Source organism: Citrus sinensis, chromosome 6 (genome assembly GCF_022201045.2).
Source record: "Citrus sinensis cultivar Valencia sweet orange chromosome 6, DVS_A1.0, whole genome shotgun sequence".
Classification (NCBI taxonomy): domain Eukaryota; kingdom Viridiplantae; phylum Streptophyta; class Magnoliopsida; order Sapindales; family Rutaceae; genus Citrus; species Citrus sinensis.
The window spans coordinates 299,513-316,738 of record NC_068561.1 but is presented as its reverse complement, the minus strand read 5'-3'; the positions used below and the strand labels follow the sequence as shown (position 1 = coordinate 316,738).

Below are 17,226 nucleotides of genomic sequence, written 5' to 3'. Positions count from 1 at the left end.
ACAATCAAGGAAGGGCATCAAACTAATCACAGGCCTTAAGTAGTGTAAGAAATACTATAGCCGAATGCATTATCCATTTATTATATTTCCATTTGCTAGGCTTTGCCTTAGATTGTTTTTTATATCATTCTTTAGCTTGGAGGTTTTTGTTTATGTTCCCCTCTAGATATATTTTATTTTTATCGAATTTATATGATAGGTAGGGGTCCAGCCTAACCCCCACCTTTTTGGTGGTTTCAAATAAAAAAAAAAAAAAACTCCAAGAACACCAAACAAGAGTTAATAGCAAATCCGCCAAAAAGATTCAGAATCAAACAAGAAAAATAGAAAGAGATTTACGTGGTTCAGTTGTCCTCAATGACACAACCTACACCCACCGAAGAAGCTTTTTAGCTGGCTTTTATTGATTAACAATGGAGACTGTTTTTACAAAGCAATACAAGAGATTATAGAGAATTGTATAGAAGCAATTCTCTCTCCATTCTCTCCCTAACTCGCTCTCTAACTGAATGCCTAAATGCCCTATCACCCAGCCTTTTAACTTGCATCCATAACAAGAATCATAAACCCAGAATCTACAGCTAGCTGACATGTGGATAACAGAATTAACAACCTCAGGCGAGGCTGCTCAAGTGACTCTCACATGTACCACCTAAGAGATGCTCGAAATGACATATCAACGGTGCCGTTTTGAAGTTAACAGATTATAAGTGAAACACTGAAACATGTGCTTCTCCACGTGACTCCATCATATAACATCCACATAGAAAACGCTGCCGTTCCAGCCTTCAGAATTTGATTCACCAACATCCTTCACTACTTTCTATTTGCTTCTTTCCACCCAATGATCTTTGACCCTATATTCTTAGCAATAGTTAAGTCGATTTTGGATTTAGACAGAAGCTACCATATGAGTAGCATGAGCATATAAACCCAAAAGAGCATTAGAAAGAAGATTATAACTTATTCCACACGCATGTATTATAAGCACACACAATTCATAAAAACTCTGAAGAAATTGCCCCTGCAAGTACGTTTTGGATTATGAGTAGATGCAGGGACGCACAAATTACAGATGAGATGCATGTGAGTGCAAATGAGATGGAAGTATATGTTGACTTCCGTGGACGCTTGAGTTTTTCACAAGGAAACAAAGGGGCTCCACGCCACTTGCTGTTGCTAATATGTAAATGAACCAAAAAAGGCCAAAAATAGAAGGGATGTCAAAGTAAGCCATTATAGAGGTCCAACTAAACAGAGCCAAGCACATTAGATGATAAAGTATGAGAAAATTTCATCCCCCTACATTATGTTTGCTTAAATATCAAGGATTCAAGCTCATACACCTGGTTTAAAATATCATTAGAAGCCTGCATTATTTGGTATAGTCATAAAAAAGAGACAAAATATCATTAAAAAAAAAGTACATAATATAGGCCTTTGATGAATTTTCAGACCAAGTGTCTGAAATTGATGTATACGCAATCACATTGTCGGCAATTTCCTCTGTCCTCTTCAATCTAATCATCATTAATATGTGGGATTATGAATCTGTTTGGGGCATTGAATCTGCTTAGGGCCTTAATTGTTTCTTTTTTTTTGTAAAGAAACTGCGGACCTATAATTGGATCAGGATTCTCTCCTGATTTGATCATGTCTTGAGTAAATAACTCAATTGCTGATTGGTAGTTAATAAACAGAAAAATAAATAAAAGAAGTTGAATCTTACCCATACACTACCACTAAAAGATACATGACAGAAAATCTTGAAAAATTTAGAAGAAATCAGATCATGAGATGATAATTTTCCCCTATAATTGTACAATCTAGGCTTTTGATGAATTTTCAGACTTGAGAGCCTGAACTTGATGTACGTGCATTCACAGTGTAGGTGCATAATATTTTCAACCAAAAAATTTGATATTCACACACTACAACAAAAAGGGCTTTTTACAGCAGAATAAATATGCCATTAAAAGGTTATAATGGCACAGTTTGACATGCTGTGGATCCACAAGCCATGAAAGGTCATCTACTTTTGATGGCATAGGCCTAAATCTGTTGTTTATGCTGTTTAAAAGAATCCATGGCAGAGGTTATTAGTCGTGGACTGTGACTTTAATGGCTAAAATTACTCCGTTGTTATAACTAAAAGGGAAAAGGACACCTACACCTATGAGGTATAGAAAAATGATCACAAAGATCTTCAAATTTTTAATAAGGAACACTAAAATCTCCTTTTAATCATAGTAACATTTGACTTTATAAATCTAAATAAATTGACCCCAAAATTTTATAATAAATAGAAATGCAGTATTAAAATAAATGTAATAATATATATTTTTAAAATTTTTATTATTTTTTTAATTTTTACAATTTATTAGACATATTTTATCATATTAAACTAATTTTTAATAATAATTAAAAGAAATTAATTCAAGTTAAAAATAATTTTGAATATTATTAAAAAATAATTTAATATTATTAATAGGAAGATATTTTGTCAGCTGTAAAATCTATTTAACCGAAAGATTTCTTTAAAGTCTTTATAATAAATACAAATATATTATCAAGATAAATACAATAATCTAAAATTTTAATATTATTTTAAATGTTAAAAATAATTTAATTTTATTAATCTATTTGATAGATTATATTATCTATATAAATTTTTATTAATGAAAAAATTTTAAATTTAATGTTCAAATTGCTATATTCAAAGGGTACTATAGTAAAAAAGGGGTCTCGATGTCCCTTTTAAAAAACTTGTGAGTCTTTATAACTATTTCATCAAACACCGAGGGTGTTTGTGTCCTTTTTCCCAACTAAAATGATCAATTGTAATTATTTTAGGACATACAACAACTTGTCATGACTTCTTAAGATGATATAGCATTGCTGCTGTTAATTTTATTTTTCAAAGAATATTCTCAATTTATTCTTCATTTCTATTAAATAAATTTAATGTATTGTTGTTTTTATACATATCATTTGCTATCACATCCACTGAGTTAATGAGTGCACATATTAAAACAAAATTGCATTATAAAAAATTGTCAATACACATTCAACAAATCTGTTGAGTTCAATTAATATGAAATAACACATGAAAGTAGAAAAAAGCTTTCTTGTACAGTGGGTAAAAAATAAAGTATTTATTTTCGCTCCTTGATGCTACATATTCCTTTGCCTCCAGCAATCATTATTCTTCGTAGCTCTAAAAATCCCTGAGGAAAAAAGAAAGTATGAATTCTAGAGAAAATAATTGAAAGTTTCTTATGATAAATTCTAGAGAAAATCATTGTTCTTCAGCAATCATTATTGACAAACTTGCAAGAAGTTTAATCTTGTCTAAATTTTACAAGCTTGTAATCTTAATGAAACAACTTATACGGTCTTCTAAATCATTCTTCATATGTAACATATGATTTAATGACTTCCAAACAACAAATACAGATCGTGCAATTCATTTTCACTTATGCAATTAACATATAATAAATGATAACAGAAAGCTAAGGATGAGCTAGAGTATAGGCCTCTTGTAATTCCTCCTAAAATTTCTATGAGTTCTTTTGTAAAAAAACTTAGAGTGGAAGTGATGCCAATCATTGAATATCTTTTGAATCCATTTTTATTTTCAATGACAATCATTTATATTATTTTAATAAATGATAAGTTGGACAGGAAAAAAAAAAAGAAAAAAGAAGACAAGAGAGAGCTATTATCTAAGTATCTAAGTTAAATTGTGTAGTAATTTTAAATTTTTATCAACATATAGTCTGTGAACTTCGAGTATTTCATTTCAGCAGGTTTTTTTTTTTTCTTTCTAAATTCATGTATGTGAAGATACTAACTCTAGAGAATTGAAATTTGGTAATGATGGAGGAGTTTTTGAAAGATAATAGTGAAGTTGATGGTGACGGTGATGATAGGTATGGAAAAGAAGTGAAAGGAGATGACAGAGCACTGAAAGAAGATGGTAGAGATGCTGGGGCAGTGAAAAAAGCTGGTGGAGATAGTAGAGAATTGAAATAGATGATGATGATGGTGAAGTGAAAGTAGATGTTCATGATGGTGATGACAGGGATGGTGGTTTTGTAAAAGATAATGATAATGGAGGAGAATTGAAAGATAACGACAAAGTTGATGGTGATGATGGGGTTAGTAAAAGCGCGAAAGATGATGACAGAGATGCTAAAATAGTGAAAGAATGTGATGAAGATAGAGGAGTGAAGGTAGATGGTGATGTTGGTGTAGTAGTAAAAGGAGATGATGATAATAAATTAAAGATGGTAATGAAAATGATGACGATGATGAAGATAGTAGTGGTGGTAATCATAGTGTCTATCTTTTTAACCAAATTAAGATGAAAAGATTCTCTTCACTAATGTTGAAACGAACCTTGCGAATAAATTGGAGTTTCTAAAGATATTTGTATTGTGTCAATCATGAATGAAATACAGATTTGCTTGTGTTGACCATTATAGTAGAGCCAGGTCTTTCTATATATTGAAACATTCCATATGTATCCATAACTTGATGAGTTAATTAACATCCGGCTGGCTAGAATAAGCTATATATGCTTTGACAATCTCGTTGTTTGCAGCCAACATTTTTTCTCTCTTTACTATACGTTGCTTCATCATTAAGTAGTCCATAGATGTGCCAATGATGTGGTTGTACTGCGCAATTTATTGGCATTATTAAGTTCAAGTCCTTATTGATCTCTATTTGTTAACTCTCAACGTTTGTTAAATAAAATGCTAAATAGTAAACATCAACGATAAATAAAGTGAATGACAACTAGATGGTATCTTGGACCCAAATGTTCTGTGCACATCTAGAAGCATAGATTGAGGAGCACCAAAACACCAAAACAAAAAAGGGTTTTAGCAACGAAAATAATCATTGCTGAAACATACAATTTTTGTTGTTAAAGGCTATAGTACTTTGTCCCAATAAGAGCGTTACGTTAGGTCTTTGGCGATGAATTTTCAAATTTCATCACTAAATGCTTTTTTTTTTGGCGATGAATATAATCATCATCAAAAGCATAAAGTATTCATTAATTTATTTGTTGTGATATGAATTTTAGCGCCGAATTATTTCATCACTAAAAGTATTTATAACGACGAACACTTAATGAATATTTAAACATTATTATTTTTAACACTAAATTATGATTATAATTAACACCATTATGATAAAAAAGAGAATTAATTAATTTTAAAAAAATTAGTATTAGTGACGAAAAAAACAAAAATTATTACAAAATTTATCTATTATTTTGAAAGAAAAATTTTACAAACACATATAAATTTCTTGATTTTCATCATCTTGGTATAATTGATTTTCAATATTTCCTACAAATAAACATAAACTATAGTTAGTTAACTTCGAAACATAATAATAATAATAATACAAGTTGTAACAAATAAGATAAGTAAAAATGAAAAAAAATTACACCATGTTAAAAATAAAAGAGAAAGTAAGTAGAGATAACCGTGTTAAAAATAAAATAGAAAAGAAGTAGAGATTGAATTAGAGAATTAGAATTATATATTAAAGACGCAAGAATAAAGAATAAAAGTAAGAGAATAAGAGAATGAAAGAATGAAAAAAATAAAAGAAATGAAGTAAATGATATATAAATAGACAACTGGAATTTTTAGCGACAAAATTCAAAATTCAAAATTCATTGCTAAGGTATAATTTTGGCAGAAAATAATATACTAAAAATTTTTTAATTCCCACATTGTTTAGTGACAAAATGAATTTCGTGTCAAAAAATATATTTAGCAATGTGCCGCTAAAAGTCTAAAATTTTGGTAGAAAACTAACCGCTTTAAATCTTTAAACGTATATTTTTTGCAAGAACTTATAATTTCATTGCTAAAAACACACATTTTGTGATGAAATGTAAATTTCATTTCTAAAAGTTTAAAATTTTAGTGGAAAATTATCTACTTTAAATCTTTAAAACAATATTTTTAGTGAGAAAATTTACTCGTCGCTAAAACTATATGTAGCGACGAAACTTATTGTTTACTAAAACATGCTTTTTTTGGCATGTCAAAGGGTTTTAGCAATGAAATTTATTCATCGTTAAAATTCGTTTTAGTGACAAAACTAATTTTGTCGCCAAAAATTGTTGCCGTCACTAAAAGTTTTTGTAGCTAAAGACTAATATTCTTGTAGTGATACCAACATTTTCTGCAAGCTAATGATTAGTATTAAAAATTATTTAATTATCAAGTGATAATAATATTATTTTGTGCTTATGTTATAGTTTATATTTGTGTTTATGTAATATATTAGGAATTATTAATTATGTTTTAAATATATTTAATTTTATGTATTTTTATGTGTTTATTAGGTAAAATATTAATTTTACATAATTCGAGGCTCCAAATGGATAAACGGAGGTCAAATTTAGATTCTGGAGGTTCAAAAAACCTTAAGATCAGTCAAGATCGGCTTAAAATTGGGCTTGTGTAAAAAGAGTTGATTTTTTATGTTGACCGAGTATTGATTGGATGATGAAATGAGCTTACAATAGATATGAGTGCATGGGATAGCTGGCAATTTTGACTAAATCTCAACCGTTCATGATTCAATGGCCATGATTGTGCCACATGGCAATGGTTGGTGAAGCAAGTTGTAGGATCCGAATCTTTGTATTCGGGTCGACCCGATCCACCCATTAACCCGCCAAATCTCGACCGTTCTTTGGCCAAATCGGACGAGTCAAATGATGCCACATGTGATGTTGACTTTGAAGTTTGACCAGCCGTTGGATTGTAATCTAATGATTGTGAGGAGCACATGCATGAAGCTTATGATGGACCGCAAAACACTAGATTATGAATTTATTTTTCTATAAATAGAGCCTACTTTTTATGTTTTTAATCATCTTTCTACATCTCTCTTCTTTTCAAATTCTCTTAATCTCCCTGTAATCTTGATTTTCAGTGTGTTTTTAATATTTTGTATAATTATTTTTATTTATAAATTTAGTTTTATTTTCAATTTAAGTTGTTTTTATTACTTTTAATTATGTTTAATTTAATTTTAATAATTCTTTTTTCAATTATACTTAGCTAAATAATAATAGTTAGTGTAAGGAGTAAATATGATTTAATCAAATTTTATTTTTAATTTATAAAATAAATTATTTTCTATTTAATTTTATACATAGTTTTTATTTTGAAATTTTGATTTATTGTAAACAAACAAATGAATTTGGCACAATAAATTCTTAATATCTTAATATAAGGTATGGTAAAATGGTATTTTGACTTATTGTAGACAAATTAAATTTTGACACAATAGATAATTAATCCATCATAAAATTAAAGGAAAAATAATAATAATTTATATAATTAATCTTTTGGGTAATAAATCTAAAAAAATGGGAAAAAAAATTTATTAAGTTTTATTTACTACTAAGAGTGGATCCACAACCATAACTAGTTCAATTTCATAGTTTCATTTAAATTAAGTTGTTTATATTTAAGTTTTAATTTCAATTTTTAGATAAAATAAACTAAACAAATTAAATCTTTTATCTGAGGATCGACCTTGGACTCACCGAGCTATAATACAATAAGACACTCTTATACTTGAGAGTTAAAAATTACTTTTAAATCGTGTCAGCTAACATGTAGTTGTATGGTTCATAGAGCCCCTTTTTCATTTTCATTGTTTGTTTAATTGAATTCCATAATATTTCTTCAATCTCTACAACATCTAGAAGCTTATTACATTTTTATGAGTATTATGGTTTATGCGTACGTATCTTTACTTTCTATTGCATAAACTGTGTAAAATGATGATCTCTATTCCTTTTAACCTTGAAAGAAAAAAAGTTTGAGAACAAACTGCAACCTTATTTGTGCTAGGTGTTATCTTCTTGTAAAGTCTGACGAAACCATACTTTTTGTAGCTGGGCTAGTGAGACTTCATCAGCATCCCATTTTGTCTGTGTAAATTAAAGGCAATTAATGGTCTTCCAGCATATACCTGAAAATTATGACAATATTGAGCTCCTTTCTAATAACAGTCCCCTAGATTTGGAATATCGCATTACTGATACACTGAAAAGAGTTGTCAATAATCCAAAAAAATGTTCACATTTTTCTTTTTCTTTTCTTTTTAAATAAACTGAATGATTTGCAGTATAAAAGATATGAAAGGGAACTGGAAATACAAATTTACCAATTTTGGAATTTATCTAAATACATACTAAAAAAAAGTGTGGTATAAATTTTTTTTTCCCTCATTTTAACTAAAGTCATCTTAACAGTAACACTGGACCCTACTCTACCAACTTTTTCATATTCTTTACTTTTCAAATTATATATATATAGAGACACACACTGATGCATCGGACTTGCGTCACATATAGCATAAGTTAAAATATGAAAACTTCTTTGTCCTTTTAACTCATTTCTTACTCAAAACAACAATTGTTTATAAAATTATCAAGGCCATTGAATAATGGAACCCATACTGGTATAAGATCACTAAGAGTTGTCTGCTTTTATGTTGCAGTGGTTGTTATAGCATAAAGTGTGATCCCTTCTGCAAGCTTTTCGTCTTGGTCACCAACCTACACGGAGTATTAAAACATAACAAAATAATTCACGGTTTAATTTTCAAAGTTATATAGCCAGAGAAAAAAATATATATAAGTAACACGCGCTTTATGTCATGGCAGGCTTAAGAAATTGTATCAGCTAAAACATAAAGGAATAAATACTTTCTGTAAATTGGAAAAGTAAAAAAAGATAGCAGTAATAGCAATCAATATTCAGAAGACTGTCCATATATTTTCTGGACAATTTTTTTGACCCAAGCAGGAACGGTTTGTAAAGGAAAGCCTGGTCTGACACTTGGGTGGAAGGTTTTGTAAAATAAGCTCAACATTCTCCTCAAATCCAACTGCAGAATATGATCAACTTCATCAAATATTCAATGTCCCCTAACTTAAGCGGGCTATTTTTAATGAGGCCAATAATTCGACTTGCAGTTCCAACGACAACACCAACCCCATGAGAAAGAGCATTCTGCTGCATGTGTAATATAGAAAACCACTCCATTAACAAAAATAGTGTTCAAATAAGGTGCAGACTTTTTAATCTCCTTCCCCTGTTCCCCACATGACTTGTCTTGCCAACTCGCAAGTAGGTGCAAGCACCAAAATCTGTTTATTTTCCACTTCCGGGCCATTTCAGGTTTAGTTTTGAGCATTGTCCTACAATTGAAAAAGAGAAGTAAGAGATGAGAGAAGTTCCTTATGCTTCAGCAGTTGGCAGTTTAATATACGCCATGGTTTGTACAAGACTAGATATTATTCATGTATTAAATGTAGTTAGCTAGTTTCTCTCCAATTAATTTGGGAAAAGAGCAATGGACAACGGTAAAATGGATTCTCAGATACTTCAAAAGGTACTTCTAAGGCATGTTTATGTTTTGGTAGTGATAAACATGTGTTACAAGTGTACACAAATGTAGATATATATGGTAGGAAATATTGATTCCATAAAATTTCTTTCAGGATATTTGCTTACCTTTGTAGGGGAGTAGTCTCATGGTAGTCCAGACTCCAGCAATGTATTACTTTGTCTACCACTGAAGCAAAATATATTGCAATCACTAAAAGTTACAAAGAAACCTTGTGGACAAATAATTTCCTACAAGAGTTAGGTGTGAGCAAGACAACTTTATTGTGTATTGCGATAGTCATTCACTTGGCAAAAAATTCGACATACCATTCAAAATCTAAGCATATTGGCGTGATGTGTCATTGGATACGAGACGTGTTTAAGAAGAAATAATTGTAGATTAAAAAGATTCACACAATAGAGAATGAGTCAGATATGATGATAAAGACATTGTCCAAAGAGAAGCTGAAAAGTTGTATACAAATAGTGGGCTTGTTGGTGCCCCTCAAATGAGCTGGAGGGGGGAGATTTGTATGGTCCATTTCATTTTAGTGGACCAACATGCCCAAAGTCCAAATAGGTTTGTTTGATTTGCAATTATTACTAAGTTTTGGACTTAGATGAAATTTGCCATGAAATTTAAAACAGGGCTATATAAATAAGAATAAGTGGAGGTGGCAGTAGCTTTCGGTGGAGAGAGAAGAGAGAGAACAATGATGCAATATTATATTTAGGCGCTTGGATTTCAGTTTGTTTGATTGGACGATCGGAAGGCGAAATTAACTCCATTTTCTCTCAAATTTTGAGGATAAGTTCCTAACATCACTCTCTACAATCCTGATGGTCTTGGTTTTTATTTTATCATCTTGTTGGCTATTATTTAAGATACCCACTTGTTAGAGACAGTTATTAGGCTGTTATTATAATTCATGAATATTGAGATTCTTGATATTATTAGCCTTTAATATTATCTAGAAAAGAATTTGTACTGTTATCACATTAATATAGTAGAAGATAATATCAGACTACGATCTTGTGGTTTTTTCCGTTTTGCACTTTTCATGTAAATATATGTGTTTCTTGTGGTTGATTTTTTGTTTTGAATTGTGTTGGTTTATTTTTTTCTTATTTATTTATGATATACATATTATTTTGATCATACAAAGAGGAAAGGAATTTTGTGTCCACTTAATTTGCGACTGCTTGTGTGAGTCTCTTTTCCAACACCAAGGTATGAAGGATACTTTATTAATTCCAGCAGGTTAACTTCCATTATATTTTACGTTCTTTTTTTATAATCGCATTTTGTATTGAAGTAACAGCTATTACATCATTTGACATGGCCCATATTTATTCCCCAACAGGAAAATGTCTCAGACCTGGAAGCCCTTGCTTAATGCTGGCTCTTTATTGTCCAGCACCTCCTCCAACTTTTAAATTTCTGAGAAATAAGGCCAACACAAGAAAGCTTAGTTCAATATAGCTGCAGATATCCTCGAAGTCCAATGATTCCAGCCCATCCAGGATTGGAAACAATAAGGTGAATTTGATCCTCCTCCATTGTTATCGCATTCTTAATACGCTTGTGATTGTATCTATTCTGTTTTCACAAATGTAATCCTGAAACATTGTTCTGTCAAGCATCGTGAAAGCTCCATTGGAGGAATGTAATTTCTAACCTTGTTTTTAGGGCTATGCAATTTCAAGTAACTACACTTTTATGGGAAGTCCGCTTGGAGTGAGCCAATACTAATAAAAGAGTGATTAATAACATAAATATTCTGTTCTAATTTATCTAAAATTAAATTTTAGAGGATGCATAATTATCTCATGGAAAAATTAATGAGAAAAATTGACATTTCATTACTAATTATTAATCAAAAGTTTGCAGAAAATAACATTTATTGAAGACAAAGAAGAAAAAGAAACATCCATCAACATGCAGTAATTGATAAATCATTAAAACATCTTTTTTGGGCAATTTTATTAAGAGCATCCAAAACTGAGTCTGATTGCAATTGAGCAATGAGTGCGGTCTTCTTGTTAACTTTGAGTGCAAGACTTCAACTTCTCTTCACAAATTCAAATATTCACTTGTCTTTTCTTTGTCTATTAATTTCATTATTTCCTTCATAGCAGCCTCCTCCATGATCCCCATGTTTTGTACATTAAATTTGGCTATTTCTTCCAAAAGCAGATCACTCACTTGTCAAAGTATTTGGCTGCAGCTTCTAGAAGCTACGTCTAGAAGCGTTGATGCAGCAAATGTTGCAGCAAATGTTGAAGGGTTCATTATAAGAAAAAAGAAAATAATTGATATTTAAAAACTGTCAAATAAAGGAATATTTGACAATTAAAAAGTGCCAAATATTCCTGTGTCAAATATGCTTATTTGACATTTAGCAAAATTTTCATTTATTTTTGTTAATTAATAATAATCAAATATTTTTCACAATACAAGATTGTTAAATGTGTATGACACTTAATAATAGTCATATGCATGTGACATTATTCAAAATGGTCAAATGCAAATGACTTGATAAAAATATCAAATATTATAATTTAAAAAAAATTACAATAGTGAAATTCCTTGTCTTGGGCTACACATTATATATATTATAACATTGAAACCTGATAAAATTCAAAAAATTTCAACTAACTTCAAACACCATAATAAAGCATAGAAAACTTGAATTCATATTAACATGAACTTGCATTGTACGTATAAATATATCAAATGTCTTAAGTATAAATCTAAAATAAAAAGTTGTTTTTAAAACTATACATTTAGCCTATAGTTAGCATTCCACCATCGGTCCAAAAATCCAATAGATCTGATATTTTATAACCCTTATATCCTCTTTGATTGTAAATGTGTCTTGGCCTTGAGATCTATATAACTCCACGGCATAGACCTACACATCAAGAAACCAAAATTACTGCCATATACTACTGTTATTGTTTAAGGTGAGGCTAAAAAGGTAAGTCATCGTTACCAGTAAGGCATTGACAAATTTTGATTCAATTAACTAAGAGCTTTTATTATGACTCCAACTAGATGATATAGTTGCCTTATGCAATGAAAGCATAAGATATCTATGCACAAAGAGAAGGAAAAATCTATGCATGAAAAATATTAACAATAAACTAATGTACTTCAATTGAATCATATGCTATTTACCTGAATTACTTGTCTCTTTTGCATTTTTTTTTCAAATCAAGTCACCAACATAAGTGGTCCAATCAGAGCGAATTTCGTTGATCTCATCTTCATTATAAGTATCTTTTTCATTAAACTGACATCAAAAGACAAAAAACTATATTTATTTCCCTGTAAAATCTGCAATAAGTTTAAGCTATGTTAATGATCTAACCTTTGCACAAAGTATACTTTGATCTGCAATAATCTCCTTCATGAATCGCATGACATAGTAGCCACATTCAACATTACCAATTTGCATAGGCACCTTAACATCATTCCATTTCAAATTAATCTTTTTCATTTGCTGTCCTTTTTTGGCAAGAAACATTCGAATCCCACTACAAAAAAATACAAATCAAATATGAAATATTAAACTCAATAATTATATATATAGCAAAAACCACTAGTACACTTATAGCTAAATATCTTTAATATACTTACACAGTTGCAATTTTTTTTTATATCAACACTGATTTCATTTTTCACTGAATTCAAATAATGAACAACCATTGAGGGCAAGTCGATCACAAGCAAGATCCAATGACAACTATTAACAAATGAATAAAGAGTTAGAAAAAAATACTAATTAAAAAGTAAAAACTAAGTAGATAAACAAAGATATTTAAAGCAACAAAATAACTAACCTAGGATTATATGGTAAGAAGATAAATTGTTTTGCACTCAATTCTTGGAAGTGATCAGCAAGAGTTTTTGCTTTCTGTTTGAAAGTACTCTCATCCAAAAAAGAAAGAGTGGTAGGATGAATGAACCCAAACTTTTCATTAATTAGCCTGGCCTTCGTTTCAGCACAAAGATATCTAGTATATAAGAAAAAGTGCTAGGTCAATTAAAGTGAAACAAAAATAATTGACAAAATATAAAGTATTATTGAAGTATCATACGTCATGTAGACAGTAATGCAGTTTTGTGAAAGCTCTTGCATATCAATAAGATCTTGAATTTCCTCCAAAGTGAGATATGTATGCAATTTGTAACTAAATGTGTCCTCAAAATCAACCTTAACTTGGGAACCATGTTTCATAACTTTCTTTACCATTTTATCAAAAGCTTGTATGTCATGAGGTTTTTTAAATGTTTGCTGAACTATGGGAGAGTTTACTTCCTCATTCACCTCTAATTTTTCTTTAAAAGGCTTGATAACTGATTTAGACACCTAGAAATGCAAACATTCAAATATGATTATTACTTAAATTTTAAATAAAGAAATAAAACAAGAATTAAACCCAGTAATATAGGCCAGGTACCATTGGGGTGTTTACTTCAGCATTCACATCTAATTTCCCCTTAGAAGGCTTTACAGCTGACTTAGACATCTAGAAATTTAAACATTCACATGTGGTTACAATTTAAATTCTCAATTAAGGAATTAAAAAAAAACAAGTAATATATGCCAAATTCAATACCTTGTTTACTACAGCAGCTTGGGAAACAAGCTTTTCTGGCCATAATATGTGCTGTCCTAACCCATCACTGACGTAAACAAGCTCACTAGTCCTGATTGGAAGATGGGCATCTGGACTTAATACCATATCAATTACAACTAAAACATTTGGCTTCCTATACTCCAAAATAGTTCTAGTAGCAACAATGTTTTCTTTACATCCTACAGCCAACTGACAAGTTTGATCCTAACCAAAAAAAGTAATAAGATTATTAAATATGCACTTAAAGTGAAATCATTAAAATTCCGAAACAATAAACTACATACTTACTTTACAACACAAACACTTAAGCTTTCTTAATTGTTTTATTATGAATCCAGATCTTCTCACCATCATCATGCTTGTAATTCTTGCTGTCCTTCTCCCCTTTCTCAAAATTTTCAGGATTTGGCATCATTTTAGGGAAAGGGTGGAGTTCCACATTATGTCCTAAATCCATATCACGTTGAGGATGCATGTAAACTTTTTCTGCAGTAAACCGTACAACTGAGCACCTTGGATCTAGTTGGTCAGTTACATAAAAGACTTGCTTTGCTTGTGAGGCTAGAATAAAACGATCTGATTTATGACCTATACGATTAAGGTCAACTAAGATTGTCCCAAGCGCATCAACTTTAACACCACTATGACTCTCAACCTAATCACACTTAAATATGGGAATTTGGATCATGTGATAGTCAAGCGCCCATATCTCTTTAATGACTCCATAGTAAGGCATTTCTCCAAAAATAGGATTCTTGTCCTTGGCACTTGCAATTTGCTCTGTTTCAGCTACAAGAGTCACTTCACTGTTTTGAGTGGTTTTATCATTATCACGATCTTTTATGTGAAAACGGTAATTATTAATAAGATAACTAGGATATGAGAATGCATGAGGGTGAGGTCCTTGTGCTAGCCATTTCAATAAAGATGATTTGGATGACTGACTATCGTTACCATTTGAAACCTATAAAATTTAGAAAAGAAAATAGTTGAAATTATGCCTATACATAGCATTTTATAGAAATTTCAGAAATAAAAGGAAATAGTTTATTAAACCTTTTCTTGTTTAAAGAATCTAACAGATATTTATTCTATCAATATTTATATAATTAAATATGAAGAAGCAAATAGAATACTGTATCTCTATGATTGTTTGTCAAGAATCTAACAGATGTTATAAATAAAATATATTGATTCTTTCAAAATTGAGAATGAAAGTGCAAATTATTTGTGCATTCTTTGTTTGTTGAACGAGAACATATATAAGACTTAGTATCAATTAAAAATACAATTAATTCAAGTATAACACTAAAATTATCAAACTAGAAAGAGAGAATTAAAAAAATAAAATTAAAAGAAAAAATACCTGAAATTCAATAAGCAAATGAAGCTGAAGCAAGCTGAACTTCTTCGTGGGTTCTTCTTCAAGAGAGAATGGAGATGAAATTTGAAATTGAGTGATTGATGAAAAAATGAGAGATGGCTGTCACTTATAATGAGAATGAAAATGTATGAAACATACTAAATTGAAGCAATAATCACTTCTTAGAGTGAGTTTACAGACTCAATAAATTAAAATCTCATTAATTAATAAAAATCAATAACATTACTTCTAATTTGCAAGCAATTTGAGAATTGTTGCAGTTCTGTAAGTTTCCTTTGTTAAAATGTATTAAACAGACCAAATTGAAGCTAAGTGCATTGCGTTAATATATTACGAGAAACATCTCAATAAGATGCTTGTTAAAAACAAAAATAATCTTTTAAAGAGACATTTCATCAAACAAATAATGTGCATTCAAATAGCAGAACAAATACAACACTTGAAATCAATTAAATCAACCCTAGATTGTTTTAAAATACAAATAATTCAACTATAACCCTAAAATTATCAAACCAGAAAGAGAGAAGTAGAAAAAAAATTATCAAAATTAAAGGAAACAATACCTGAAATTCGAGAAGCAAATGAGGCTAAAGCAAGCTGAAATTCTTTGTACGTTCTTCTTCGAGAGATGATGGAGATGAAATTCGAAATTGAGTGAATGATAAAAAATGCGAGGTGATTATTGAAAAGAAATACGAGTTTGAATTTCCTTAAAAGAAACAAAGGCAGTCCAGATGTGATATGTGAACGAAACAAGCTCACTAGGGTAAAGCAAGCTGAAATTCTTGGAAGACGGGCAAGATGGGCATCTGGACTTATTACCATATCAATTATAGGTTCACAACATGTGCGTTTTTTGTTTTTTTCTTAAGTCAATAAAAGGAAAACGTAAATGGTAATTATTCAATAAATATATAATATATTTGCCACTTATTTGGTAAAACGTCATAAGTATTTGACGTTTAAGTAAATTGTCATTTATATTTCACAATTACTCAATTTTTCACAAAATGTCATATATATTTGATATTTCTTAAAAATTATCAAATAAAAAATGTCAAGTATTCTGTTTTTTCTTTCTTCTAGTGGTTAGGCACCGCCAAGGAAGAAAAAGAAAGAAGAATGAAGAAGATGTTGCAGAAGTTGATCTTGACAAATGATGGTTGGAATGCCAAAATGGAAGAAAGAAAAAGGTTGGAACACGGCTTTGAAGAAGCCACGAGAAGAATAAAGAAAATATTAAAATAATAGCCAATTTTGGGTATATAAAGGAAGTTCCCCATTTTTTGTTTTTTGCATCCAATCATCGGTTTCTCTTTTTATACAATTTTAATTAATTAGGTACTTTGGGAAAGCATAGTGTGATTAATTAGTCAATGATCATTAAATTAACGCTGAAAAATCATGGTTGTTATTAATTAAGATTCAAAACCATTCCTTTTAAGAGACATAGTCAACTCAACGTGGGAAACTGACTGCAGTCTACTTATTTACACACTATTTGATAAAAAAAAAAAAATTACTTTCCAATATGTGATAAATCTTTCACATTGCCCGACGTGTCTCTTAGTTTTAATATACTGAAAATATTCATTTCCAACCAATATATATTTGGTGATGACAAATATGAAATGTTACACAATATTTTATAGTTGACAGCTAATGGAAATGGTGAAGAATTAATTAAAATTTTTATAGTGAACACAATATTCTATGTTAAAATACTTTTCTCCCTCGTGAGTCCCGACT

General features: G+C 30.1%; 1 protein-coding gene across 11 annotated transcripts; it reads right to left on the bottom strand.

Moving 5' to 3' along the window:
• Nucleotides 1–12,120: 12,120 nt before the first annotated feature.
• LOC107174498 (uncharacterized) lies at nt 12,121–16,653 on the bottom strand. 11 transcript variants are annotated; one of them, XR_008055732.1, is made up of 9 exons: nt 16,041–16,646; nt 15,460–15,515; nt 14,073–14,297; nt 13,914–13,982; nt 13,551–13,822; nt 13,293–13,466; nt 13,090–13,195; nt 12,821–12,986; nt 12,121–12,361 (listed from the first exon to the last, which is right to left on the bottom strand). XR_008055732.1 is itself a non-coding variant. In XM_052443471.1 (9 exons), the coding sequence occupies exons 1-8, from the start codon at nt 16,300–16,302 to the stop codon at nt 12,659–12,661; spliced, it is 1,308 nt and encodes a 435-aa protein (XP_052299431.1). In that variant the 5' UTR covers nt 16,303–16,644; the 3' UTR covers nt 12,121–12,361; nt 12,628–12,658. The 11 variants fall into 11 exon arrangements, 10 of the variants coding, with proteins under 10 accessions (XP_052299431.1, XP_052299433.1, XP_052299436.1 ...); XM_052443471.1 differs by lacking the exon at nt 13,090–13,195 and adding an exon at nt 12,628–12,742 and having other exon boundaries at nt 16,041–16,644; XM_052443473.1 differs by lacking the exon at nt 13,090–13,195 and adding an exon at nt 14,382–15,057 and having other exon boundaries at nt 15,460–15,582; nt 16,041–16,188.
• Between the last annotated feature and the right edge of the window lie 573 nt (nt 16,654–17,226).